Source organism: Anthonomus grandis, chromosome 18 (genome assembly GCF_022605725.1).
Source record: "Anthonomus grandis grandis chromosome 18, icAntGran1.3, whole genome shotgun sequence".
NCBI classification, from domain to species: Eukaryota; Metazoa; Arthropoda; class Insecta; order Coleoptera; family Curculionidae; genus Anthonomus; species Anthonomus grandis.
Genome location: NC_065563.1, coordinates 9,073,096 through 9,100,916, shown reverse-complemented (window position 1 = coordinate 9,100,916; position 27,821 = coordinate 9,073,096). Strand labels below are relative to the sequence as shown.

General features: G+C 36.4%; 2 protein-coding genes across 4 annotated transcripts in view; one reads left to right on the top strand and one right to left on the bottom strand.

Annotated features, from left to right (window-relative positions):
- Window positions 1–27,821, top strand: part of LOC126746998 (E3 ubiquitin-protein ligase RBBP6-like) — a 141,474-nt gene that overhangs the window by 66,654 nt on the left and 46,999 nt on the right. For 2 of the 3 annotated variants that reach the window (XM_050455465.1, XM_050455464.1), the window contains exon 12: window positions 114–260. The exons of the other annotated variant lie outside the window; for it this stretch is intronic. In XM_050455465.1, coding sequence (XP_050311422.1) covers window positions 114–260 — 147 coding nt within the window. The remainder of the gene's footprint in view (window positions 1–113; window positions 261–27,821) is intronic. 3 annotated transcript variants of the gene reach the window in all.
- The window catches only part of LOC126747000 (putative odorant receptor 85d), a 77,362-nt gene continuing 50,652 nt past the window's right edge, over window positions 1,112–27,821 (bottom strand). The window contains exons 2-8 of the mRNA XM_050455467.1: window positions 17,914–18,263; window positions 17,649–17,860; window positions 17,425–17,587; window positions 1,858–1,960; window positions 1,687–1,791; window positions 1,473–1,628; window positions 1,112–1,414 (exon numbers count right to left, since the gene is read on the bottom strand). Of these exons, the coding sequence (XP_050311424.1) occupies window positions 1,352–1,414; window positions 1,473–1,628; window positions 1,687–1,791; window positions 1,858–1,960; window positions 17,425–17,587; window positions 17,649–17,860; window positions 17,914–18,263 (1,152 nt within the window). The 3' untranslated portion in view covers window positions 1,112–1,351. The remainder of the gene's footprint in view (window positions 1,415–1,472; window positions 1,629–1,686; window positions 1,792–1,857; window positions 1,961–17,424; window positions 17,588–17,648; window positions 17,861–17,913; window positions 18,264–27,821) is intronic.

Below are 27,821 nucleotides of genomic sequence, written 5' to 3'. Positions count from 1 at the left end.
TACTTCAAATGTCTGTCTCCTACGAAATTATATTGAATAAATGGGAAATGATTGACGAGGGTTGAAACTATGGACTTTTCCTGGAAAGAACAAAATACAAATAATAATTTTAGGTCGCGTTCTCGATCGTTCTCCTTAAGCCCGAGGGGGTCGTCGCCGCCGCCGCCGCCCTCGATGAGACGCTCCTCCCCGCCGCCGACGGCGCAGGGGCGGCGCGGCGCGGGGCGGTTCCGTTCGCCAGTCAGATCGCCGCCACCAAGGTACGAGCATGCGCTTTTGCCTCTCTGTACTATTTAAATGGTAGCCGTTAAATTGTAGGTTAATAATTGTTGATCTTTTTTCAGTGGCGGGTTTAATTTCAGCGGTTACTCGGTTGTTTTTTTTTTTTAAGTTGGTAGCTTAGTAGTTATTGTAGTCCGTAGTCAGACGCTTGTATTTGACCAATAGAAAAAATTGAATTTTGACAATTAAATTATTATTTTTTTTGTATTGAAAATTTTAGGCCACATTTAGTAGATTGTGCTCCCATTGAAAAATCACTTTTCATTTTGTAATTTTTGAAAAAAAAAAGTGTGTACTTTTACCCCTAGTAGTTGCGGTAGTGCGAGTCCATATAAACAACTACGGCATTAGTGTATACCACGTAGGCAACCCACAAACAATAGGACATAATGACCAACGAAGTGTAAAACTATGGACTGGTATTTTAACAAATATTTTATTGAAACTTCTGATTTCTGTTCCTCAAAGAAGTCTAATGTCTATTGGGTGATTTCTTTCTAAAAAAAAGTTATTTAAAAGAAAGTCCATACTTTCACCTCTCTCCAGTTTACGTAAACGACTACGACCGGGTATGTTATAGACACCCCACATTAAAATACTATATCAGTATAGGAAGACATAATGACTAGCGTAAAAGTATGGACTTTATACCGATATTGAAATAAAACTTTTAATTTATGTTCCTCAAACAAGTCTAATTTAAATGAAAAGTGACACTTTGCCACACACAATACAAGACTGTCAATATAGGAAGGTATAAGGACCAACGAGGTATTAAAGACTATTACACCAATATTTAAATAAAACATTTCATTTCATGTTCCTCAAATTAGTCTACTTTATTTTTTTTACGCGATTTTTGCTATAAACTACAAAGTAAGTGCTATTCTTTTAAAAACCAAGTTATTTAAATAAAAGTCCAAACTTTTACCTCTCGCAAGTCCACATCAATAACTATGATCACGTGTGATGTAGGCAAATGCTGCCTGGACCAACGAGGGTGGAAAGTATGAACCAATATTTAATTGAAACTCAATATATGCTCCTGGTTTTTTAGTGCTGGTTATCCTCATTTAGTTTTATTGTAAAGTTGTCTCAATACAGCGAAATATGAGTACGAACTGCGCAATATCTAAAAAAATCTCCCAACTAAAATCCGCACTTTATTAGGGGCATCTTCTCATACTTACGGCCATCAGTGTTGCCAAATTTAAGTGAAATACCCCTGCAGCCTTTATAGTGATCGGCTTCTTAGCCCTCTCCATTATAAGAATTAACATTTTTTGCTCCTTTATGGTCATATTATTCCAATCGACTGAGTAGCATGCCTGAGTAATGCCACGACTCTAATTAAAAAAAGAAATAACTCAAACAATTTTCCACAATTAATGACAGTTTTGTTACTTGTTCCATAAGCATATGGCCGTGCCAACAGTATAAAATCAATTGGCACATCATACACGTAAAATAAATGGCCATCAGGCCCAATTTGACACTTTGAAAGGACATCTAGAAGCAAGAAACGTCACGTTGATCCCGCTTATATGTATTTTTTTTTTGGGGGAATTGACTTACCACTAGCATCATTTGAAACCCGGTTAAGCAAATGACAACCGCGCTGCACAGAAATTGCACCAAAATGCCATAAGAAAATATACGGTCCACTAGCGATACGTAACTGAAAAAAACAATAATTATTTTTCTATATAGTCATGTACAGGGTGTGCCAAATTCGAGGGTGGCCATTGGAATCTCGGAAACCGTAAGAGTTACGGGGTCGGTTAAATGGAGGCAAAGTTACGCAATTTGGTGGAGCTTAATAAAATGACTTCCGTAGTTATCCGAAAAAAATCGACAATTATCAAAATCGTTTTTACCTTCTACCGACTTTATTTAAAGAGACATCGGAAAACTAAAAACAGTTTTTTATTGCCACTTTTTATGTCCTACAACATGACGCAAACAAAAAATAAATCCGACGTTTCGTTTTTTTTTATCATCATCAAAAAATTATTTACTTTTAAGGTAACCCCATTAAAAAAAAATCCAAAGGATTCAAATCTGGACTTTTAGCAGGCCATTGCACATCTCCGTGCTTTTCTATCCATTTATTTGGAAATATTTTATTTAGGTGATTTGTGACTAATCGACCATTCTGGGGAGGCGCGCCATTCTGCTGCCACCATAATTCTAATATGTTGTTTAAAACCGATTCTATATACCTTTCGGAAATTAAACTTCCCTCGTAAATAACAGGACCAATAATTTTGTTGCGCCACAATCCTACCCACACGTAGGTATGGCAATTTTTAGAAAAACATCGATATCTGTAAAAATATATCGATATTTGAAAGAGCGGACAATATCGATATATTTATATATATTTGTAAATACGTATATAATTATGTTTTTTGTACTGCATTAATTTTTTTTCCATAATAGATAATTGTATATTAAATGTAATAATAAACACAGGGTTAATACTTTACAAATGTACATAGGCATTAAACTTAAAATAACAAATTAAACTTAATGTAAAAAACTTAATATCAAAAAACATCAAAAAAAGGGTATGCAAAGGGTATGCTATTTAGGACTTCCCTTGCTCAGGGCTAGGTCTCAAAGTTATGGCGTCAAGTGAAAGTCGTCTTCATTCCGAAACCCGGAAAAAGCGATTTTACATATCCTAAATCGTACCGACCTATCAGCCTTACCAACTTTATGCTGAAGGCGATGGAGAGGCTGATTGATCGGTACCTTAAGGAGAGCATCCTGGTCAAAAAACCACTGCATGTGCACCAATACGCCTATCAGACGGGCAAATCCACGGACCTGGCCCTACACCACCTTGTGAGGAAGGTGGAGGGTGCTCTGGCTAGTGGCAAGGCCTGTATGGGTGCGTTTCTAGACATTGAAGGGGTGTTCTACAACACCCCTTTCACATTAATCTGCCAAGCACTTGAGAGCCGCGGCTCAGAACCCTGTTTGGTTAGCTGGATAGAGGCCATGCTCTCGAAACGTCATGTATCTACCCAGCTCAACAACGAGATTGTCGGCTAGGGGCTGCCCGCAGAGAGGAGTATTATTTATTTATTTATTTATAATAATACGGGAAAACTCCATTAACTGTAAATTTTACAAAGCAATAATATTTACATAAACAACTGTCATAATCTATACCTACTTAAAAAATTAATACTAAAGTAAAAAACACCTATACTACATATACTAGAAACAACCTTAATAATTTATATGCAAGAATGTAAATACAAAATTTTATGCACAATTATGAAGTAAGTGACCTCTTTAGATGCATTAAGGAACTTATGTTAAACACATCAATATTCGAATTGTTTAACAAATTCATATACCTATCCATAGGATTATTAATTCCATAGGATGTTCTGTGGAATGGAATGTTAAAGGTTACATTATGGCGCAACCCGTGATAAGGAATATTAAATCGTATGCGACCCAACAGAGCAGGGCAATCAATATGCCTATTAACGATCTTATATATAAAACTAGCACCAGAAATATTACGGCGTTGCGACAGTGTCGGAATAGATAATTGGTTCTCAATAACAGTTAAAGTTCTATGAGCACAATATCTCAGGAATTTATGTTGAACTCTTTCTAAAGCATCGATATGAATCTGGTGGTATGGAGACCAAACTACAGAGCAGTATTCCAATATAGTTCTTACTAGGGAGCAATAAACCCTTCTTGTTGAAGAGACTGAGAAATATGAACAGTTTCTCATAACAAACCCCAGCAATTTTGATGCTTTTACAGAAATTGAATTAATATGATCAATAAATGTGAGTTTCTCATCAAAAATAACTCCCAAATCCCTAATAGATGCAACATAATTCAGTGGCTCATTATTAATGAAGTAATTGGATTGAAACCGGTTGATCCTGCGAGTGAAACTAATAACACAACATTTCTTAACATTTAAATAAAGATTGTTTTGTTCACACCAATTATTTAAGCGATCCATATCTGCTTGTAGTAATTATTGATCCACAATACTACCAACCACCCTCCAAAATTTTAAGTCTTCTGCAAACATCACTATACAGGACAACACTGACTATACAGGAAACAGTTAACTATATCATTAATAAATAAATTAAATAATAAGGGTGATGTATGCCCTCCCTGAGGGAGACCTGATGTTACGCTGATAGGATCAGAAAGATGTCCACCTACCCTGACCCTTTGAATACGGCCAGTTAAAGAATTTTTAATCCAACTCACAAAATCAACATGAAACCCTACGGAGATCAGTTTTGGCAGAAGAATTTGATGATCAATACGATCAAACGCCTTACTAAAATCGGTGTATATAGAATCAATTTGTTTATGATCCTCTAATTTACTCATAAGATCAGATTGGTAACAGATCAAGTTAGTGGCAGGAGACTTATTCTTGCAAAACCCATGCTGTGAATCTGATATTAAGCCTTTGCATAACCAAGCAAGTTGATTAGCTATAAGGCTATCAAAAAGTTTAGGTATTGAAGATTGAATGCAAATACTTCTACAATTATCTATGACATCCCGACGGCCAGCTTTAAACAATGGCACAATAAAACTTTCCCTCCAGGCAATTGGAAATGTGGATGTTTGTAAGGAAGCATTAAATAACAAAGATAAAGGAATGGCAAGAGTACATACACATTTCCTCAAGAGAAAATTCGGAATCCCATCTGGGCCTGCAGTAATCTTGTTAGGGAGTGAGCTAATACCTTCAAATATATCATATGTTAAGATCTTAGTAATGTTTAAATTTAAACCATTAGCGGGACCATTTTGCAGCTGATTATTATCAATACCAGGAGAATAAACAGTTTGGAAAAATTCTTTAAACATGTTTGCAATATCCAAACCACTGGACGCTTGCTTGTCACCATAAAAGAGGGTATTGGGAAGGGTATAATTGGACCTCTTATCATTGATATATTTCCAAAATGATTCAGGGTCATTCTGTAAGCCAGAATCTATCCCTTCAATATATTGTCGGAAGCACAAATCATGACATACGTTTGCATTCAGACCTAAGGCGAGAAAATTTTATATAGTTTTCGTCTGTATTATCTCTCATATATAATGAATGAGCACTCCTTTTGTTCCTAGTTAACTTTCTAAGTTCAGGGGAGAACCGCTTAGGAAATGAGGAAGCTCTATATTTCTTTAAAGGAATAAAATATGCAATCCCCATAGGGAGATATTCATAAAAAACGCTGATTGATAAGTTAAGATCACTATGAGATAAACACTCGTTCCAATTAATTGAGAATAGAAAGATATTAAGCTTATTGTAGTTACCGTTTCGGAAATCATAAAAAAATTCTTCATAAGCTAGATTTGAAAAAATTGAGTTATTTGCTGTTGAAATATTCAAATGACACTCATATCCCATATGATGAAAATTAGCTTCAAAAAGAGGGTCAGAAGCTTTAAGAATATTTAAATCAGTAAGTATTGTCCCCTACCTTGTGGTGCCTTGTGATCGACAGCCTGATAAATCTTTTAAACAATGCTGGCCTATACACACAGGCCTACGCTGATGATCTGCCAATCCTTTGCCCGGGGAAAGACGCCGTCTCAATGCGGGGCCCTATGATGAAAGCCCTGCGTATGGTGGACATATGGTGCCTCTCGGGGGGTCTCAGGATTAACCCCAAAAAAGCAGAGCTCCTACTATTCACGAGGAGACGTAACTTTGGCACGCCCCCTGTTATATCTCTAGGTGGCGTGCAGCTGCATTACTCCAGGACAGTTCGATTTCTGGGAATCAAGTTAGATTCCAAACTCTCCTGGTACGATCATGCAGACACCAGAATGAAGAAGGCCACCTGCGCGCTATGGGCCTGCAGGCGGGCTTTCGGCAATACCTGGGGTCTGTCTCCTAAGATCCTCCACTGGATCTACTCGCGCATTGTGAGATCTCTTCTCACATACGGGGCTATCGTTTGGTGGTCATGTACGGAGAAAGCGAAAATTCGTGCTCAATTGGACAGAGTCCAACGTCTTGCATGTCTCAGCATAACGGGTTCCATGCGGACGGCGCCAACTAGATCGCTCGAGGCTCTGCTAAGTCTTCCGCCTCTGGACCTCGTTGTGCAATTCGAGGCAATGAGGACTGCGTACAGGCTATACGTCCTCGGCGAACTACGTGCTGGTGAGACCGGTCACGCAAAAATTTGGTCATGGGCCATACAGGAATGTCCTCTCCTTCTGAAGGGGCAGTGACTGCATGGCTCCAGTGACTGTGGACTGCGAGGGATTCGTGACGCACATTGCAGGTAGAGAGGAGTAGCAGCATTCCAACAGACCTGCATTGCTAAATAGGGGGACCATCTGGTACACAGATGGCTTCAGAATGAATAGCAGGGCTTTGTGGTGGGATCCCATATACCAGTAGAGAGCATACTCGCTGGGGGAGCACGCCACTGTCTTCCAGGCCGAAGTATTCGCTGTATTAAAATGCCGACAGAAAATCCTAAGCTGCGGACACCGCAATACAGTCGTATCAATATGCTCGGACAGCAGAGCTGCCATTAAGGCTATCACGGCCGCAAAGGTAAGCTGCAAGCTTGTACTAAAGTGCATAAAAGTCCTGAAAAAACTGGTGCAAGTTGGCTGCAGGGTCCAGCTCGTTTGGATACCTGGCCAGACTGGGATCCGCGAATGTGCCGATGGTGTCGGAACCGATAGTTGGTATCGCCAAATGCGTTGCGGTCGCACCAGCTTTTGAAAAAAGCCGCTCAGATGGCACAGATGTCCCCACAGGGGTAGGTATTTGCGGGCTAATACATATAAATTAGGAAACATATTTTTCCAGGTTACCAAAGGATCTTCTTTTAAGTTGGCAACCGGATTGCTGAAATATAGAGACAGCTCTGAGCATTCCCTTTCAATTATTTTCTTTTTTTTTTGTTTTTCTTGTTCGCTAACTCGTTATGTTATGGATCCCCCATATATCCATTCCTTCTAAATTTTTATCACTGATTTGGTTATCATCAACATGTTCTTCCAGAAGGGAGTTATGTTTTCTAATCTGGTCTCCGATTACTCGTGACAAATACATAGTTGTCTTGCCTAATGCTCGAAGATCAGAGTATGGTGAATAGGTTTAAACCTAGGGTCTAAGATCGTACTCAAGGACAATAAGTGAGAATTTTCAATTTTTCCGAAGCGTTTTTCTATTTCCGTATCTAAGGCAGTTTTTAATTTCTTTGCTGCGTCACTTCAAATGACAGTTTTATGAAAACTCTTCTTGAGGCAATTTACTATAGGAATTATATTGCTTAAAGTTATATATGTTTGACCAGAGGCTTCTACTGTTAACTTCTCAAATACTTGCAAAATATTTTTAACCTTCTTTAGGCTTGTGACTCCAAGGGCGGTTAGCATAGGCTGGTTTATTCAATAAAATCTCGTTAATCAAAGGCAGTAGTTCTAAAAACCTATTGACCATATAGAATGTGCTATTCCATCTTGCTATTCCAAGCTTATGCATTTCGCCAGGTTTTTTGCCCCTTTCTTTCTGTGTTTGACATCACTTGCTTTGGTATTGCGCTTAAAAAAGAGCACTATACTTCGAACTCTTGATATAAGTTCTTCGAGTCCGCATGATTTTATGCTGCTTTCCACCGTTAAATTTAACGTATGAGCCAAACAGCTTAAGTGTACTGTCACCCCAAGAAAACTTCTCATGGACATTGTTTCCGTCCATATGTCCGATGTTAGAGGGATGTGGCACATTAATTTTTTTTTTCCATTTTAAACTTATTTTAATTTTAAGGGCTGGTAGGGGTATAACTCTGGAATTTTAAATGGGATAATGCGTTTTATTCGTAACACTTGAATTTACATGATATAATTGATAGATATCTATAATATACGTTTCAAAACAGAAATGAACATAAACATAACAACTATTATTCTGATGAGCCGGAATCACTATCATTATTTTCATCTACGTGAATAATAAGTTGTTCCACTCGCGTTTCCATAATATTATCTATCCTCCACATTCGGCTTTCTACCTTTTGCACTACGTGTTCGATACATTTTTGCCACTTCCCGGGTGTAATGTTCATTATATAGTGTAATGTTTGGCAACACGAAATTCTGCGCATCGGTCCATATGAGCTCAATTGGGTTGAGCACGCAGTGATAAGGAGGCAAGCGTAGTACAGTTTTATTTTGAGTACGGTAAAGCCTCGATAGTCCGGACTAATAAAAACGACGGTGATCCGGATTAACGAAAAATTAGGATTACTGAAACATAATGTCTTTTTACATACATATATGTTTTTTATTAGGGAATATTATATGTATATAACTAAAAAATTGCCTACAAATATGTGATAAACGAGAAAAACATACAAATTAAAAGGAAAAACTAAATTACATGTTTGCTATGTAGTAGGTACATAATAAAGCTAATTAAAAAAGTCTGTAATTTTTGCTTGCTTTACTTTTTCTTGGTTTTTCATAAAAGCCATTTCTTTAAGTCTTTGAAGAACAAGAATATCATGCAATGGCACTCGATTTTCTTCAGCCCACTTTAAGCATAAATTGAAGCCCTTCACTGCTTCATCATTTTTGACTCCTTTCTCTCTCCCTTGATTTTCGTCATCATCTTCACATTCTTCGCTGCTGCTATAATGCATTTCGTTGCTTTCTATCTCATCTAATACCAAGTTGTCATCATTTTCAATCCAGTTATTCACTTCATTAGGATTTATCTCGTTTTCACTTAGTGTTTGGAGCATAGCCGAAACATCCGTTAAAGCTCGTAGCTTTTCCTGTAATTGCTTTAGCGAAATCAGATCATCGGGTTCGTATTCTAAATCATTACCAAAAACCGTTCCTTTTGGAATTACTTTTTCCCAACATTTTTGTAAAACCTCTACAGTAAGTTTTGACCATGCATTGCTCAGTAAGTATGTTGCAGTTTTCAGATTTAAGGTCTTTAATACCTGGATAACATTTTCTTCATTTTGTGATAAAATGTGCGCCAAAAGGCTCTTACGGTAAAACAATTTAGTCAACCTTATGGCATTTTGATCCATGGGTTGCAGCAATGCTGTGCAATTTGGCGGAAGAAAGATTGTTTGGAAATGGCCATCCTCACTTCTCAGTTCTTCTGGCGATCCATGGCTTGAGGCATTGTCAATGATTGAAAGAGCACGTTCAGTTAGATTTTGGTTGCTTAAATACTCTTTTACTTGCCTAATAAACGAATTATGAAACCACTCTTTAAATATTGCAGATGTCATCCAAGCATTGCAGGAATTTTTGTACTCTACGGGTATGGGTGCATTTTTAAATGCTCTGGGATTTTTTGCTTTTCCAATGACGAGAATTCTCGATTTGTGAGAACCATCTCTATTTACACATGCCAGGAAAGTAACCCGCTCCTTACTTATTTTTCGTCCCGGTGCTGTCTTTTCTTGAGAACGAACAATTGTTTTTTCCGGTAACATTTTCCAGTACAACGCTGATTCATCAGCATTGTAAACCTGCGTAGGAATTAAATTCAGGTCTTTCATTTTCTGTGCCAACATATTTTTAAAAGGCTCAACAGCAGTTTCGTCATTGGATAATTTCTCACCACAATTTTTTAAAGCTCTCAAACCATGTCTTTTTCTGAAATTTGCGATCCAACCTCGACTGGCTGCAAAATTCTCATTTCCATAAACATCGTTGTAGATTTGCTTTGCTTTGGCTGCTGAAATTTCATATGATATGGGAATGTGTCTGGAACGTTGCCGGCAAAACCATTCGAACAATCGCTTTTCCATTTTGGGATATTCAGGTTTTCTTAGTGTTTTCCCAGCTTGTGGTACGCTATCACAACCGCTAATAATACTAAAAATAAAATACAAAACATTAGTAAAAATAAAACGTCTTTATAAACTTTGGCACGTACCTTTTAATGCTCAATTTGTTCTTTTTAATATCCGAAACTGTGGATGTGCCTACATCGTATTTACTAGCTAAGGCTTTTCCACTCACGCCACGTTCTAATGTGTTCAGTATATCAAGCTTTTGTTTTAAAGATAATATTTTATGCTTTCGTCTTGGAGCCATATTCCCCAGAATTGGTGTAGGAAGGCCAGGAAGCAATAAGTGTCGACTGTAATACCGTAATGTACCGTATGTAACGTTAAAAACTAAACTTTCGCAAACTACCAATCAATTTAAACTTGTCAAAGCCTGCAAAACGGCTGAAAACAGCGCGATCCGGATTATCGCGTACAAGCGAATCCGGACTATAACGTACTACTGAATTCGTGTTCGGACTACTGAAGCATCCGGAGTAACGCATGTCTGGATTATCAAGGCTCTACTGTATTACCTATTTCATCAACTATGTACTTATATTGTATTGCGACTTACGTTGTTTTACAATATCCAAAAGCTGATATTTTAGCATTGTTTCATCAAACTCGAGATTCTTCAAACGGAGCCAGTTTTGGATGTCGGCTTTTCTTGAATTACTTGTTGGGACTTTTTCAGGCTTCCGTGAGTGATATGGGGCATTATCTAAAACTATGACGCTGTTGTCGTCAAGCATAGGCAAAGTTTTATAAAACCATTGTTCGAATGACTCCCCATTCATTTCCTCGTGGTAATCGCCTGTCTTTTTCGATTCGAAACTCCAAAAAGCGTCATTAACGAATCCATCAATACTGCCAATATGGCAAATTATCAGCCTTTTACCTATTCCTGAACAAAAAATATATATATATATTAACCAACATATTTTATAATTTTTTTAACCCATTTACTTGCAGGATTTTTTGAGCCCTGTTGAAAGCTCTTGTCTCTTGACGATGTCAAAGTTTCATCCACCTAAGCTTTTGGTGTTGTATGACCAGCGTTTACCCAGGTCTCGTCTAAATGGTATATTTTACGTTTCTCATTCCTGTATGCCTTTATTGCTACCAAATAATCTTTCCTCCATCGGACAATTTCTAGCAGGATACTATTGCGCCCACGTTTTTTATACGTAAATTTTAAATGTTTCAAAAGTTTATATAAGGTTGACCTTGAAACATTCGGTATATCGGGATCATCGTTAACCACCCTGAGAACCTTATCTAAAATCGGTATTTCCGAAAAAAAAAAATCGTGAGCTTTCCTCTGTAACGCTTGTTTTTCAATTTCGCCCAGCGTTTCAATAAGGTTCATGCGATTCTAATTGGTTTTCGGTTTCGAAAACGAATGCGATTGTTTGTATTCTCTGATAACATTGAACACAAATGAACGACATATACCAACTTTTTTTGCAACACTTTGAACAACATTTTCTTTGAAAAAATCACGATGCTCTCCAAGTTCGCACTTATAAACATTTAAAATAAGTTCGTTCAACTCAACACTTAAATGGTTTTTCTTTAAACGTTTTTTAGTTGGGGTATAATCAACATAATTTTGAATTTGGTCTGCTGTGTCTGTGCTAGACATTTTACTTCGACAGGCTATTTAAAAACACACGAGCAGTAATGCACTGTAACAAAAAATCATGAACAATTAACAAAACTAAACTAAACTAACATCATGTTACAATATACAAAAACAAAGAAAATGCAACTATGAATAAAACGTTCTTCATTTTTACGACCAATCGACCAATAAGAAACTGAGCACGTGCTGAACACGCGGTAACCACTGTTTATATCGTGTCTATCTTGGGAATAAATCTACTTTATTCCCAAGATGTCAAAATCGGTCAGTACTTTTAAAGCAAAATGTCTCCCATAACTAATGAACAGATCTTTCAACTATTGCAAGAGGTGAAGCTGCAAAGTAATGCTATTAAGATAGATGTGCAAACTATAAAGGATGATTTAAAGAATTTTAAAGAAAAAATAGAATCTTTGGAAGATAGGATCTTGGAACTGGAAGTGGAAAAATTGGAAGTTAGTAAAAAATTGCAAAGGATTGAACAATCCAGTAAGAGGAATCAAGTTATCGTTTTTGGACTGCAAGAAAATGAAGATAATTTGGAAGACATAATTTATCAACTGTTAAGTGACAACACGTTGTCAGTCCAAATAAATCTGCAAAGTATTGACAATATTTACAGAGTTGGCAAAAAAGAAAAGGCCAATAGACCAGTTATTATTAGGTTTACTCGTTTCCTAGATAAGAAATCGGTACTGAAGAACTTATATAAATTAAAGGGTACTGGGATTACAATTGCCAATGATCTAACTGCCCAACAACAGCAAGAGCAAAAAATTATTTACAAATTTTTTTAATTAGCCAAAAGTAAAGGTTTCACGGAAAAAATATCACAGAACCAACTAATAGTTAACGAAGAAGTGTTTAGTGTAACTGATCTGATAGAGGCTGACGAGGTATCCTTTTCAGAATTCTTTATAAATAAGAAACAGCTAACTCGTAATAATAGTGCACCTTCAACGCCATCCCGTGTCAATACTGAAAAGGAAAAATCACCACTTAAGACCTCCCAGGTAGCCCACCAATCAGGGTTAATCAGAATCAAAATAAATCAGGAAAGAGCCAGGAAATCGTCATAAACAGCACTCCTACGGTTTTAAATCGTATTCTTACCAGAACTGTTGCCGCTAGAACCATTTCTACCTCCAGTTTAGAAAAAGCAAAAAAACAAAATAAAGGTATACATTATTTTTTGCATGTGAACAGAATAAGCCTTAGTTTAGTAAACCTTAGTTTTAAGATAAGTTTTTAGTTTTTTTTTTCTGGTTTTCTTTTGTCTCACTTCAAATAATTGTTTAGGGTAGGCACAATATGTCTTTACGTATTTCTCAAATTAATGTTAGATCACTAGTTCCGCATTTGGACGAGTTTAAGACTACCATTTTCAACAATAATTTCGACATTATTGGTGTGACTGAAACTTGGCTAGGTCCAGATATACCAAACAATAATATAAAACTAAATAGTTATACCTTAAAAAGATGCGATAGGGCGTATGGCCGCGGGGGCGGCGTGGCTCTTTATATTAGAAATCAATTTAAAACTGAAATTCTCTTTTCTGAGAGTCATGAGTTTTTAGAATGTATCTGGGAAAAAATTACAATAAAGAAAGAACATTTTATTATTGGAATAATTTATAGACCACCTAGATCGAATATTCAGCAGTTTTTAAACAGAATGGAGGACCTTGTTTCTAACTTGTTTTCTTTGTATAACAACATATTTTGTATAGAAGACTTTAATATTGATATGTTACAATGCGATAATCTTTTCACAAAAAAGTTAGTTTCGATGTTTGAGCCCTTTAATTTGAAACAAGTTATAATGGAGCCAACCAGAGTCACGAAGTCTTCTAGTTCTCTAATTGATTTAATAGTCACTAATTATGACCAAATTAAAAGCAGTGGTGTTATCTGTTCTGATTTTTCCGACCACTTCGTAGTCTATTGTGAGATACAAATGGCCAAATTAAATTATAAACCAAGAACTATGATTTCTAGAAGTCTAAAAAATATAAACTATAACCTATTTAAAAAAGACCTTCAATCGATACCGTTTAATAATGTTTACAATATCGTTGATGTTAATCAAAAAGTCGTATTTATTAACAACGCTATAACTAGCCTATTTGATATTCACGCTCCTCTTAAAACAATTACATTGCCTAAAAAACCCTTCCTACCCTGGATTACAGAGAATATTAAGAAAATGCAGAAATTAAGAGATGCAGCTCTTCAGCAGTTTAAACGCACTAAACGTCCAGAAAAATGGGAATATTATAAATCATTAAGAAACTTAACAACAGCTTCAATAAGAATGGAACGCAAAGCCTATTATAAGCATAAATTTAAAAATTGCAGTACTCGAGAAAAATGGGAGGAACTTAATAAACTAACTCCGTCTAAGAAAAAAGATATTCCGGTGCAGTTTAATGATGTTGATCAATTTAACAATTTTTTTTATAAACTCTACTATCTCAAACCAGCCTTTAGATCAGGAACTTTTAAATTTTTATTCAACCAATAAAAAAAGTGACATAGATTTCTCTTTGCAGTTCAGAGCAGTGGAAAATTATGAGGTATTTAACATAATTAAAAAAATAAAAAGTAAAGCCTTTGGATCAGACGGTCTTAACATAACTCTTCTTGAGCTTTGCTGTCCTCATATTTGCGAATATATTACACACATAATAAATAAATGCTTAGAAACTAACTATTTTCCCAATTGTTGGAAGGAAGCCATTGTCTTACCCCTTTCAAAAATACGTAACCCTACTGACTATACACATTTTCGATCCATTAGTGTGCTACCAACTATGTCTAAAATATTAGAACGCGTATTGGATGTCCAATAAGGAACCATATTAATAGATTTTCAAAATTACCCATTAAGCAATCTGGATTTCGCAGTGGATATAGTTGCGCAACAGCAATGGCAGATATTACCGATGACATTTTTCGTGCCCGAGATAATAACAAAGTCACCGCTCTGGTATTGCTAGATTTTATTTTAATGTTGCCTTCAAAAATAAAATATTGGCTGTGTGATACACTAGTTCTTTCATTACTTGACTATGGGGATATTGTATACGGCGATTCTTTAACTAAATACTTATCGAACAAAATACAAAAACTTCAGAATAGTTGCATGAGATATTCATTTAATATTGCCTCTAGAAACCGCATAACTCCATATTTAAATTCTAATTTAATTCTGAATATGAGCAATAGAAGGAAAGTCCATATGTTTAATTTAATTTATAAAATAATGAAAACCGGACAGCCTGCAAATTTAAGAAATTTATTTTTTAATCAAGATATTCCTTATAATACAAGAAATCCCCATTTGCTTAGAATTCCTTTACATAGAACAGCAACCTTTAAAAAATCTTTTTTATATATGGGCATTCGGATGTGGAATGAACTACCTATTTATATAAAGGAATGTTCGCCTAAAAAATTTATTATAAACTTAAAAAAATATCTCTTAAACACGCAAATTATGGTAACCTAATGTGACCGTATTTTATAAAATGGTATTTTTGTTTTAATTAATGTTCTGCACACCTGATCTTGCTAATTGCAAATATTTACATTAAAATTAAATTCTCACTTGCCTGTTATCTACCCTTCGTGCTCGCCCCTATACCGTTCCCGCTCGTCTTTGGATTCTTTTATTTTTTTTTTTGTTTTTCTTTTTGCCCAGCTTTATAGCCACTCGCTAGTTCATTGTAAAATGCATATATTGTCCCTTTTGATTTTGGTATGGACCTTATTGTAAATACATAATATTACGGTTTTTAGAAAATAGTTTATTTAGGAACACGGGTTGTACAGCACATGTACAAGTAATCTATGTACTTGCATGTATATCGGTTTTTTTTTATAAAAATCGCGTTGCACTCCGATTACCAAACAAATTGTTGTAATTTTGAATTATTTGTATATTCATGGAATTTAGTTTCGTATATTCTGTAATAATGTTTAATAATTTTGAATGGTAATAAAAGTATTTTTTTTTTTTTTTTTTTTTTTTTACTAAAGCCTTCGATTTTTTAAATCATCAAATATTGGTAGCCTTACTGCACTACATAGGATTCTCAAATCATGCTATAGCTTTAATAAAGTCATTTCTGTAATAGGTCTCAAATGGTAAAAATTGATGCAACCTTTTCAAGTCGTCTTTCAGTTCTTAATGGGGTGCCTCAAGGTAGTATATTGGGGCCACTACTATTTAGTATTTATACAACATGCTTTCCTCAATATCTTGAATACTGTAAGTATCACTTCTATGCAGATGATACGCAGTTGTATCACTCCTTTGCACCTTCTGATTATTTAACTGCTTTGAACCATATAAATGCTGATCTTGATGCACTTGTTAAAGTCTCTAGTAAGCATATGTTAAAATTAAACCCTAAAAAATGTGTAGTTATTCTCTTTGGAAGTAACGTTCAAATAAGGACTATTTATGAAGAATTTTCTTGGTTTGTTGGACATCAAAAACTTCAAGTAGTTGAGAGCACCAAGAGCTTGGGTTTAACACTCGATTCACAGCTAAAGTTTAGTGGACACATATCAAATAATCTTAAAAAGTCGTATTGTGCTCTAAAAACCATGTACCCTCATCGATATTACTTAGATCTGAATATTAAACGTGAGCTATGCGACTCTCTTGTGTAGTCAAATTTTAATCATTGTGGTGTGGTTTATGGATCTTGCCTAGATGGTCAAGACTCCTATAGAGTTCAAAAAATGCAAAACTCTTGTATTCGTTTTATTTATGGCATTAATAGGCGAGGTCATGTATCACATAAGCTTAATGATCTAAGCAAGCTAAATAAGCTACATTCCAGTGTGCTATTTTATAAAATTATTAAATACCGCAGTCCTCCCTACCTATACAACAAAATTACATTTCGGACAGACATTCATCACTTAAATTTAAGAAGTAAATCTTTAACTATTCCTAAACACAAAAATCAATTTTTCAAAAAATCATTCTCTTATAATATTTCTCATATCATTAATGCGCTACCACCCGATATAACTGATATTTCGAATTCCATTTATAGATTCAAAACAAAAGTAAGGCAAATCTTATTGGATAATCAGTGACATGCATATTAGAGCTAGAAGATTTATTTTTCATTTTTCTTGTTTATAAATTGTAATTGAATGGCAAGTATTAGATATATTCTTCCGTATTTAATTGTTGTATTGTTGTAATCTGTACCAAATCATCAACTACCTAGATGTAATGTATGTACATTATATCTAGTAGTTAGTTTAAAAAGTTTTTTATGTTGCAGCTATGTAGGTAGAGCAGAATCTGCATTTTCAATGCAGGAGTCTGATACATTAGCTTTTATTTACCTCAATTATTGAATACACCTGTAAGTTTATATTCTATGTAATTTCCATGGTAAATAATAAACGTTATTATTATTATTATTATTATTATTATATCTCAGAGAAAATTAGAATTGAATTATTGACCTTCTAATTACGCCTCACTAGTGCCAAATTTCGAACTAAAAAATAATTTTCTTGGCATTTCTTTAAAAAAAAATCAATGGTGTCAGATTCAGACAGTTCCCGAGACATATAGCCGCTTAGTGGAACACCCTGTAAAATGGCCCTTATATACTTCACGGCCTCATTATAATAAACGATGCAGTGCCTAATGCGTTTTTCCACGGCACTTCTCTCGCCCTTATCGACGTTATCCAGCAACCCTTCGATTTTTCCGCATAATATTTTAAACATTACGGTAGCAATGACCGTGTGTTTAGTAAAAAGACAATCCAGGCCTAAAAAACGCGTTTAAGGGTCTTTTTTTTATTATATTGCTAAGAATTAAGGGTTTCTTACCGCTTCCGTTCATAAAAGCGCTCACAGCCACAGCGACAACTTCCCCAATATAAATCACGTAATAATAGCGATCGGGATCAAACGGGAACCTGCCCGGAAACGGATAGTGTTTCCGGTCGGATTTTGTGTTTTCTATTGCAGGAATCACTCCGTATAAGACAACAACGCCTGCGCAAAGGCTTAGAAATATGACTAAGTATCTTTGGACTCTTCTATAAAGGGAAAAATGACTAATTATGATGTTTTTTTTTAATTTCTTGCTTACTTAAAAGTCCCTTTCCATATAGTCATTTCCTCGGTGGTTACCCTGGTGAAAATTTCCTGCTCGAGCATTTGGTCCAGTAAAGGCACCTGCTTAATCCTCCACAGGAAATTCATCAATTTCGAAACGAATCCGACCTGGGTCATGGAGAACAGGAAAACTTCCGAAATTTCCGAGAGGTCAGTGGTGGACACCACAAAATTTGTCACCACCCACATTTGCCCGAACGTGATAAAATAGACGAAGAGCGTCGACAGTTTGATTAATGGGGTGCGTTTTATTCGGGTGGGGTAGAAACCACCGATTCCCAAACAGAATCTTTCGATGTTGAGGAAATTCGAGATTTTATAGATCTGGAACAAAAATGGGAATTTAATTATTATTACTAAAAAGTCCATTGTTAGACCTCGTTAGCAGGAGGTATTAGTTTGTGGGTTGCAGGCAACCGGCAACGCACCATGCAAGTAGAAATTTTTATTGTTTGACGAGAGTGTAAAATACGGACTTTGGAGCAAGAAATAAATATTGAATTGAAAAAAATCACAAAATAATTTACAAATCAAATTTAATTTTTTTTTCGTAAAAGTAGTGAATAAATTTATAAAAAAAAAGAAATTCCAAAAAGTCCACACGTTTAGCCCTCGTCAATCCATGTTAACTGTGTGTGTGTTACTTAGACAACCCGCAAGACACCATGGCATGTATCGATGCCGATTTTTAATGATTGACGAGGGTTAAAAGAATGGACTCTGATCCGTGACTTCCCAAGCAATGGTAGTCCTTGTTGGAATATACAGGATTCAGGACGCAATGAAAACAGCAAGATTATTTTATTTAAGCTATTTATTTAAAGAACGAAATTAATCGATGAAATGTAATGATGACAACTGGTATGTGAACCTAAGCCCTACACCCAAAGATCCTTAGGTGGCTTATATCAATCTTCTTGCCAGTCCATTTTTCTGCTGGCGTAGATCCGGGTAGTTTCTTTGTTGGATACCGCTGTATTGACTGCCTCCGCCCACATTTGTTTTGGACTATTAGAATCCATCAGCATAGAACGAACTTTCTCAAGTATGGAGCGATTATAGCGTTCTGCCACGCCATTCTGTTGAGGACTGTACGGCACCGTCAATTCATGCTTAATCCCACGATCACGCAAGAATTTTTGTAATTTTTCGTTACAGTATTCACCGCCATTATCCGTCCTTAAAACTTTTATTTTTCGTTCTACTTGAATCTCCACCATACAGCAAAACTGTTTTTAATTTTTCTGGAACCTCATCTTTTGTACTTAGAAAATAACAAAATATTTTTCTAGTGTTATCATCTATTAGGGTGAATATATATTTTTTACCACCAAAAGATTCAACTTCCATAGGTCCCACAAGATCTGAGTGGATAAGGTCCAGTTTATGTGGCACAACCTCTTTGTCCTTTTTATAGGGAAACGATTTTCTTGCTTGTTTGCCCTTAAGACAACTTTCACAGTATTCCGGAACCTGTTTTTCGGAATAAGAAATACCTGCTGCCAATCCATTTTGTAGCAATTTTATGCTATATTGATTAAGATGTCCCAATCTCCTATGCCACAGCATCTGTGAATTTGAGGTACTTGCGTCGTTGACATAATCCGGAACAACATCCAGTTTATAAATGCCATCAACATTTGTCGCCGTAGCTACTGGCTCCTCACTCTCCTGGTCAACTATTTTGCATCCCTCGGAGTCAAAATAAACACAGTATCCCTTCGAAACCATAGAGTTCACAGATAACAAATTTACAGAAAGTTCTGGGACATATTTAACTCCTTGTATGTCCATTTCTCTGCCATCTTGCTCTAGTTTCACGACACTTTTACCGGTACCACTGACACACAGTTTCGAGTCATTTGCCACAATTATTTCCTGTCCTGAGTGCAAATCGGTAATGTCTTTTAGCAGACCACGATTCCCTGTCATGTGAGATGACGCGCCACTGTCCAAGTACCATGACGAGCTATTCATATTAACACCCTCTTCCCTCCTCGATGATCCTTATTTTTGGTAGGATTTGAGGATTGAGCCGGGTCATTTTTATTTTGAGCAGGACATTGATTTTTATAATGTCCTTTCTGCTTACAGCTCCAGCACCATGGGGGTTTCTTAAATTTCCTGGAAACTAAAGCACTGTCCCCGTTTAGTTTGCCATTTTGCCACTTTTTGTCCTGAAGTAATTTGGTCTTTACAAAGTCCGAGGTTATATCTACACCCGAATTTTCAAGGGCCATAACCATAGGCTCGTAGTACTCTTCAGTCAGTCCCTGCAATATTATAACTCCTAAGAAGTCATCATCCAATGGTTTCCCAATGGAGATCAGTTGCTGGGAAAGAGCCATTACTTCATTTACGTAGCTCTCCATGGTGCTAAAGTTCTCTAGCCTTATGAAGGATAAACTTCGGAGCAGTCTAAGTCTTCGATGCAACCCCTTGTCTTCAAACGCCTTTTCAAGGGCACTCCATGCATCCTTAGCGTTTTCGGCTTGCATCACGTGCGGAAACGTCGACTTATCCAGAGAAAGAATTATTTTTGACAAGGCTTTCTCCTCACGTCGCGCTTTAGCCGCACTATCAGCATCCGCAGCCCATTCTCCAGTTACACTGTTCCAAAGTCCGCCTAACTTTAATAACGCACTCATTTGGAACTTCCACACCAAATAACCTGTTGGAATATACAGGATTCAGGACGCAATGAAAACACCAAGATTTATTCATTTAAAGAACGAAATTAATCGATAAAATGTAATAACTAATATATCGACCTTTTTATATTGGAATAACAACAGTCCTCACAAATATTACGTTTTTTGTTAAAATATTGAATTTTTATAGAATATTAGAGTAATTAATTATTTATACATAAAAGTCACATCTTCAGCTATTGTAAATTCATGCTAATAGTGGCATTCGTGTGTGTGTATGTGTGCTTTATAGGCTACCGGTAACACATCATGCAAGTAGAGATTTTCTAATGATTGTCGCGTATTAAAAAAATAGCGACTCAATAGAATTTAATGTTTACTGCTGGAAGTGACTTTCTTAGCTTATTCTTTACAAATTTTTTGAAAATATGGACTCTGAACCAAGTAATATTCCATACATTATTAGTGCACGAATCGCAGGTTGCCTACGTTGTTATATATCTGTCTGTGGTATTGACGAGGGTTAAAAAGTAGGGACTCAATAGAATATTTACTCAAATATGGACTCAATAGAAATTTAATACCTCTTGCTGTAGGTGATTTCCTTAGCCTTCGGGGGAACCTGTAACCCCTAGAGGGCGCGTCCCCAGGTCGCGGATAGGGGAATGCCTTCCAGATATAGGTGGTAGGAGGGAAATCAAATACCTCCCGCGGACCAAACAGGTCTGGGTGTCTGACTCCAGAGGAGCGACCCAAAGTGGGTCCCATTTTGGCCTCCCCAAGCTGGGCCCAAAGCGGCTGAAACCAAAACTGGCCAACCCGCTAGGCAAGCGTGGCCTTTTAATCCCAAAACCCTTCCAATGTTGAGTTCTAAAAAAGATATACCCCAGGCGAGTAGAGTGAAAAACTCAGAATCTCGCACTGATAAGTCATGGATTCTGGGGGAGGCAAAAACTCAATAAACCCAAACATCGACCCCGCTTCAAAGATCGAAATCAAAATTGCTACGTATAACACCCGCACTATGAGATTAAAGGAATACCTTGAGATCCTGGAAAACGAACTAGAGCATATTAAATGGGATATAATTGGCCTAAGTGAAGCTAGACGTCAAGGAGAGAGTGTGACCATCCTTACGTCTATTATATGTCCTATGACTTTTATTATATGATATATTTTTTTTTATTATATGACTTATGTCCTATTATATCAGAAGAACGCTGACACAAACGCACATATTGGTGGAGTGGCGATCATGATAAACAAAAAACTAAAAAGTCACTAAAACGGCTGCTTCAAACAGAAGGCTGCTTCAAACAGAGTAATATACATTATATTAAAGATCAATAAAAGATGCTCCATGCAAGTAATCCAAGTATACGCCACTACAAGCTCCTCTCCAGACCAAGAAGTCGAACAATTTTATGAAGACATCGAGACAGCTCAAAGGTCGGAAAGTTTCAAATCATTATGGGAGATTTTAACGCGAAAATCGGCCGGAAAAACGAAGACGATCCACCAAATATAGGATCATATAGTATAGGAAACCGAAACGACAGAGGAGAAATGCTACTAGAATACCTCCAACATCAAAATCTATACTGTTTGAACACCTTCTACAAAAAACCCCCCAGAGAAAGTGGACTTGGAGAAGCCCGGACGGACAAATAAAAAATGAACTAGACTATATAATTTCCAACAGACGAGACATATGCCAAGATGTGTCTGTCTTAAACTCTTTCGATACAGGCAGCGACCACCGATTGGTCCGAACAAGACTGCTAATCAACACTAAAGCTGAAAGGAAAAAGATGGTTCAAAAAGGAAACTATCCCACCACTGAAACATTGATGTCAAAGGTTGACGAATACCAAACTATTCTAGAAGCCAAACTGCACAACTTAAATTACCTGAAGAAAATGGAACTGGACGAGCTATCAACAACCATAACGAGCAGTATCCAGGTAGCAACAAAGAAAATTTGCTGTAAGAACAAAGTAAACAAACCATCCAAACTAAGCCCTAACACACTGAAGCTAATAGACCAAAGGAAAAGAACTGCCAGAGACTCAAATGAATACAGGGAGATATGTAAAACAATAAACAAAGAATGTCGAAAAGACCTAAGATTTCATAATGCTAAACCAAACATCGCCTGGCAAAAAATTCGGAACGTTGGATCCGAAGATATACCAGAAGTAAACAGAAGCGAACTAAGACAGGCCCTGAAACAAATGAAAAATAGGAAAGCACCTGGAGAAGACCGCGTTACCGCTGAGATGCTAAAAATGGGAGGAGCAGCGCTTGAGCATGCCCTTTGTCTCCTTTTAAACAAATGTATTAGCGAAGAGAAAATACCGGAATCTTGGCAAAATGCCGAGGTTGTTTTAATCTTCAAATAAGGGACAACAGCAATATTGCAAACTATCGACCGATCAGTCTTCTTTCACACTTGTACAGGCTTCTCACAAAAGTTTTGACCAATCGGCTGACAAATAAACTTGACTTCCATGAACCAGTCGAGCAAGCAGGATTCAGGAAGGAATTTAGTACAAATGACCATCTACAAACCGTCCGTACTCTAATAGAGAAATGCTCCGAGTATAACATAACTCTGCACATGGCGTTCGTCGATTACGAGAAGGCGTTCGATTCTGTCGAGACCTGGGCTGTCCTGAACGCAATTGACACAAGATACTCCAAACTTATAAAACACATCTACGACAACGCAACACTACGAGTGACCATCAACGAAGAAGCATCAACAAATAAGATCAAGATAGAAAAGGGGGTCCGCCAAGGAGATATCATATTCCCTAAGCTCTTCACGATGGCACTGGAAAGCTCGTTCAAAAAGCTGCCATGGGGAAATAAAGGTATCAACGTGGATGGAGCTCGACTAAGTCACCTTCGATTTGCTGATGATATTGTTGTCATTAGTGATGACATCAACGAGCTAAAAGATATGTTGGAAGAACTGCAAGAAACATCAAAACAAATCGGACTCAAGATGAATCTAAACAAAACCAAAATAATGACCAACGAACAAACAGTAATAACTATAGAGTTGAGAGGCTTGCATATTACCCGTTACAACGTATGGACTCGAGACGATGACACTGACAAAGAGGAGCGCAGAAAGACTCAGAACAACCCAGAGAGCCATGGAGCGCGCCATGCTGGGAACTAGCTTAAGAGACCACATTAGATTCGAACGATGAGATTCGAAGAAGGACAAAGGTAACGGATGTTATGAGAAGAGTAGCCGAACTAAAATGGAGATGGGCAGGTCACGTTGCAAGGCAAGACCCATCTAGATGGACTAACAAAATCATGCAATGGCGCCCAAGAGCCACAAAAAGAAATGCGGGAAGACCACCAACGCGGTGGCGGGACGACATCCAACGAATAGCAGGGCGAAACTGGCTCCAAACTGCCCTAGATAGACAAACATGGAAAGCACTGGAAGAGGCCTACATTCAGGAGTGGATAGATACAGGCTAGAGAAGAAGATTTCCTTAGTTCTTCCTTGTACCTTAGTCCACAAAAAGCTAGGCATTTTGTTTATCTAAAATTTTGAATTTTTATAAATTTTTAGAATGTACTGCGGGTTGTCTACGGTAATATATTTCCGTTATTAGATATATCTATATAACGATTGACAAGGGTTAAAAATATGGACTCATAATTTTTACAAGGGACTTTGTATATTTTCGGAACTTGATACTACGTTATACAGGAAAAATAAATTTCAACCATCAACTTCATTTTTTAAATGAAACCACCTTTTTTATGTAATTTTTGAATAAAAAATGCTTTTAAAATAAATTATAAGGTCCGTATTTAAAAAAAGTAAGTTGACCAAACGTCACCAAAAAAAATGAAAGGTGAAGTTTTGTAGAGCTCAAACATCATAAAACTTTGTAATTAAAAGTCAGTTTCTCAAACCAATAGTTTTGGAAATAATAATTAAAATAAAATTTGGATTTTTTTTTATAAATCCCCCTGTAATTCATAAACTCATAAACATTTCGCAACGCTATAAAATGATTTAGAATAAGCATCAAAATAGGCAACTTTTTTCTAATTTAACCGCCCTCGTATCTCCTATAGTTTCGGAAATAGCAATAGTCACACATAGCAAAGAGGACACCCTGTATACAAACCTGTAAAAAAAATGTAGAGTGACCTTATATAATTTTTGAAATTTAATTAGTTATTAAAATATTTAATTTAGGAAAAAAATCCACGCTTTTTTAACCCTCGTTAATCCTCTTAAAAATGAACGACATGAAATAGTGTATGCAACGTAGACAACCGGCAACAGAACTACGGTGCATAGAGAAATGAAATGATTGACGAGGGATGAAAGTATAAACTTTTAACTAGCAGTTGAATGTAAGGTTACAGGGAATACCTTTCTTACTATATTTGTCTAAAATTACGTAGCTTACAAATAAAAACTTGTTATTTACCTGTAACATGATGAGTTACTCTACTAAATGCTACGCAAACAACCCCATAGGTGTGCTAAATATCATAAAACAAGCAACCCTCTAATTATCAGTTTAATTCCCGGATTTCACGTTTAATTACAGGCCCTTTGACACCGTTTAAGCGGTCTTTTAGTCTCCGGTTCCCTTTTAATTAGAGCGACAATTAAATTCGTACAAAGCCGCCCTAATAATTAACAACCTTATTAAAAAAAAACAATTATTTTCTTATTTTCCATCAACATGCGGCAACATTGCTTTGGTTACAAAACTCCGTTCAATTTCCTTTCCCTAATTCCCTGTTGCCATATCCATAGCATCTTAGACTTGGAGGTACATACAAAAAGATATCGATTTTGGACTTCGTACCTAAATTAAAGAGTTGTTAAGGACTAGGCATCTGGCAACCCTGTAAGGGTTCTGTCAATAGTGGTGTCCCTTCAACGTCAAAGGTCATTAATTCAAGGGTGTTTATTTTATTCATTTATTCAGGGTTATTGTGTTGGGGTTATTTGGTTATGAAGGTCTACAGAAGCTTGTCTGGCTATAAATATTTTGAAGCTGGATGAGTTTCAAATTGTTCTGTAAGAAAAGTTGGAGATTTCACTAAACGTACAAAATCAGTGAATGTATTAAATAAGTGACCATATTAACTACAAACCTAGCATTCTTCTCTCAGTTTGTGTGTGAAGCACTTAATGATAAATGTGAAATCGACAGACTTTCAAAAGGCTTTTGACCAGATTGACCACTTCATCCTATTAAATAAGCTTGAAAGGTTCGTTTTGATTCTCCGATCGCTTGATAAAGCTCCTTAACGGCTTAGATCTGCTTGTTTTTCACCCACCTCTGGAGTTCCTCAGGGCTCTAACTTGGGCCCCCTTCTCTTTAACGTTTGCGCTAATGACTTGATCTCCACCCTCTCTTGGTTAGCATATGCTGATGACCTAAAGCTTTTCCATAGGATTGACTCTATAGCAGATTATGGTCAACTGCAAGAGAACATCAATACTGTACCACGTTGGTGCACTTTGAACAGGCTTAACCTTAATTAGTTGTAAGTCGTCTAACTCGTTAATAAGTTCAGGGACACCAACACCACAGAAACTAAGTCAGCATTTGCTAACCATTTATTATCAACGGGTCATAGTTTTTCCGTCCCTAAAAATGTTTCCATTGTTCACGAGTGCTCTAAGAGTAGAAAGTTGGATCTCTTGGAGAAAATGGAAATCACCAAAGCCAAAAAGAGTCCAAATTTGACATGCGTTAATGATGTTTTCACCTTTGAGCCAGGACTTATCTTTAATAATCTTATCTAACCTCTTGTTTCTGCTCACGATACGCATATATACCTTTGACTCCAATATTCGTAGGCAGGGCTGGCCGATTGGTTAACGGTCTGATGTTTCACCAAGATCGACTTTAGAGCGTGGGTTCAAATCCTACACCTGTCACGTTTTTCCCTTTTTTATATTTTTTGTTGAATTTTTGTGCCGTGTTATTGTTTTTTATTACAAAATATGTGGGTATTCTCATATTTAAATTATATTTGTCAGTACTTAGCAGGTCACCTAGCTATAAGGTAATTTTATCTAATTTTTAATATTTGATTTTGTTTTAGTGTAAGGTTTTATTGTAGTTACGTGTGTTTTTCTGTTTATTATAGGTCTGATGATGCTTCATTAGCGAAACATGCCACCTGAATAATTAAAAAGACATTTTGAGACTGAGACTTGGAGTTTTCATTTTTTTCTTTTTTTTTTCTCTTTTTTCCCCTTTTTTTTCCCTTTTTTTTTCTCTTTTTTTTTTCTCTTAACCTTAATGTTTCCAAGTGTAATGTGGCCAGCTACTTTCGAATCAGAAGTCCAGTTGTCTTTAATTACTCAGTCAATGGAGAGTCTCATGCAAGATCTACCTGTTTTAATGATCTTTGACCAAACATTTTCTTTTATCCCTTACATCGAAGATACCGTTTCTAGAGCTACTCGCATGCTGGGCTTTATTATTAGAAATTGCAAACTTTTTTCGAACACTGCCACTGCCAAAACTCTTTACTATGCATTTGTTAGATCCAGGCTGGACTACAGCTCCCTCATTTGGTCTCCCATTTACTAGCAGCACATTCACCTATTGGAATCAGTCCAACGGCGATCCACAATGTACCGAAACTCGATCCCAATAAATATCTTGAAATTCTCATCAACGATATCTTGTTGATAAAACATTTAAATGAATTGCTATTGATACCTTAAAACCTGTTTCTGTAGACGCAGATCCATTCTTGTTGCTATAGATTCCTTTAGTAAGTGATCCTAAACTTATCCCACTTCGGACAATAAAGTAGCGCTTTTAAAATCCGACACTTTTATTATGATTTTCTGACCTAGAACATCTAGTAGAAAGTAGAAGAAGCGAATTTGTTCCTTCCTGCCAGATGAAGCCCTTTGTAGGCAAATTTCAGCATTTATTTGATTCCAAAAATGCGGGAGTTATTTATGGTTTGTCCAGGAGATTCCACCTTTGAGAGAGATATCTTTTGAATTGTGCTTAAGATAAGCAATCTTTGAAGATTATAGATTTGTTAAAATTCTGAAATAAAGCATCTTTTAATTAGAATAAGTCTACCATTTAAAAAAATATTTTTTGAATCTTAATGTGACACTTTTCTAGTTTTAGATATACACAGAATAAAAAATAACATTAAGTCGATAACGAAAGCGAATAACTTTTATAACTAT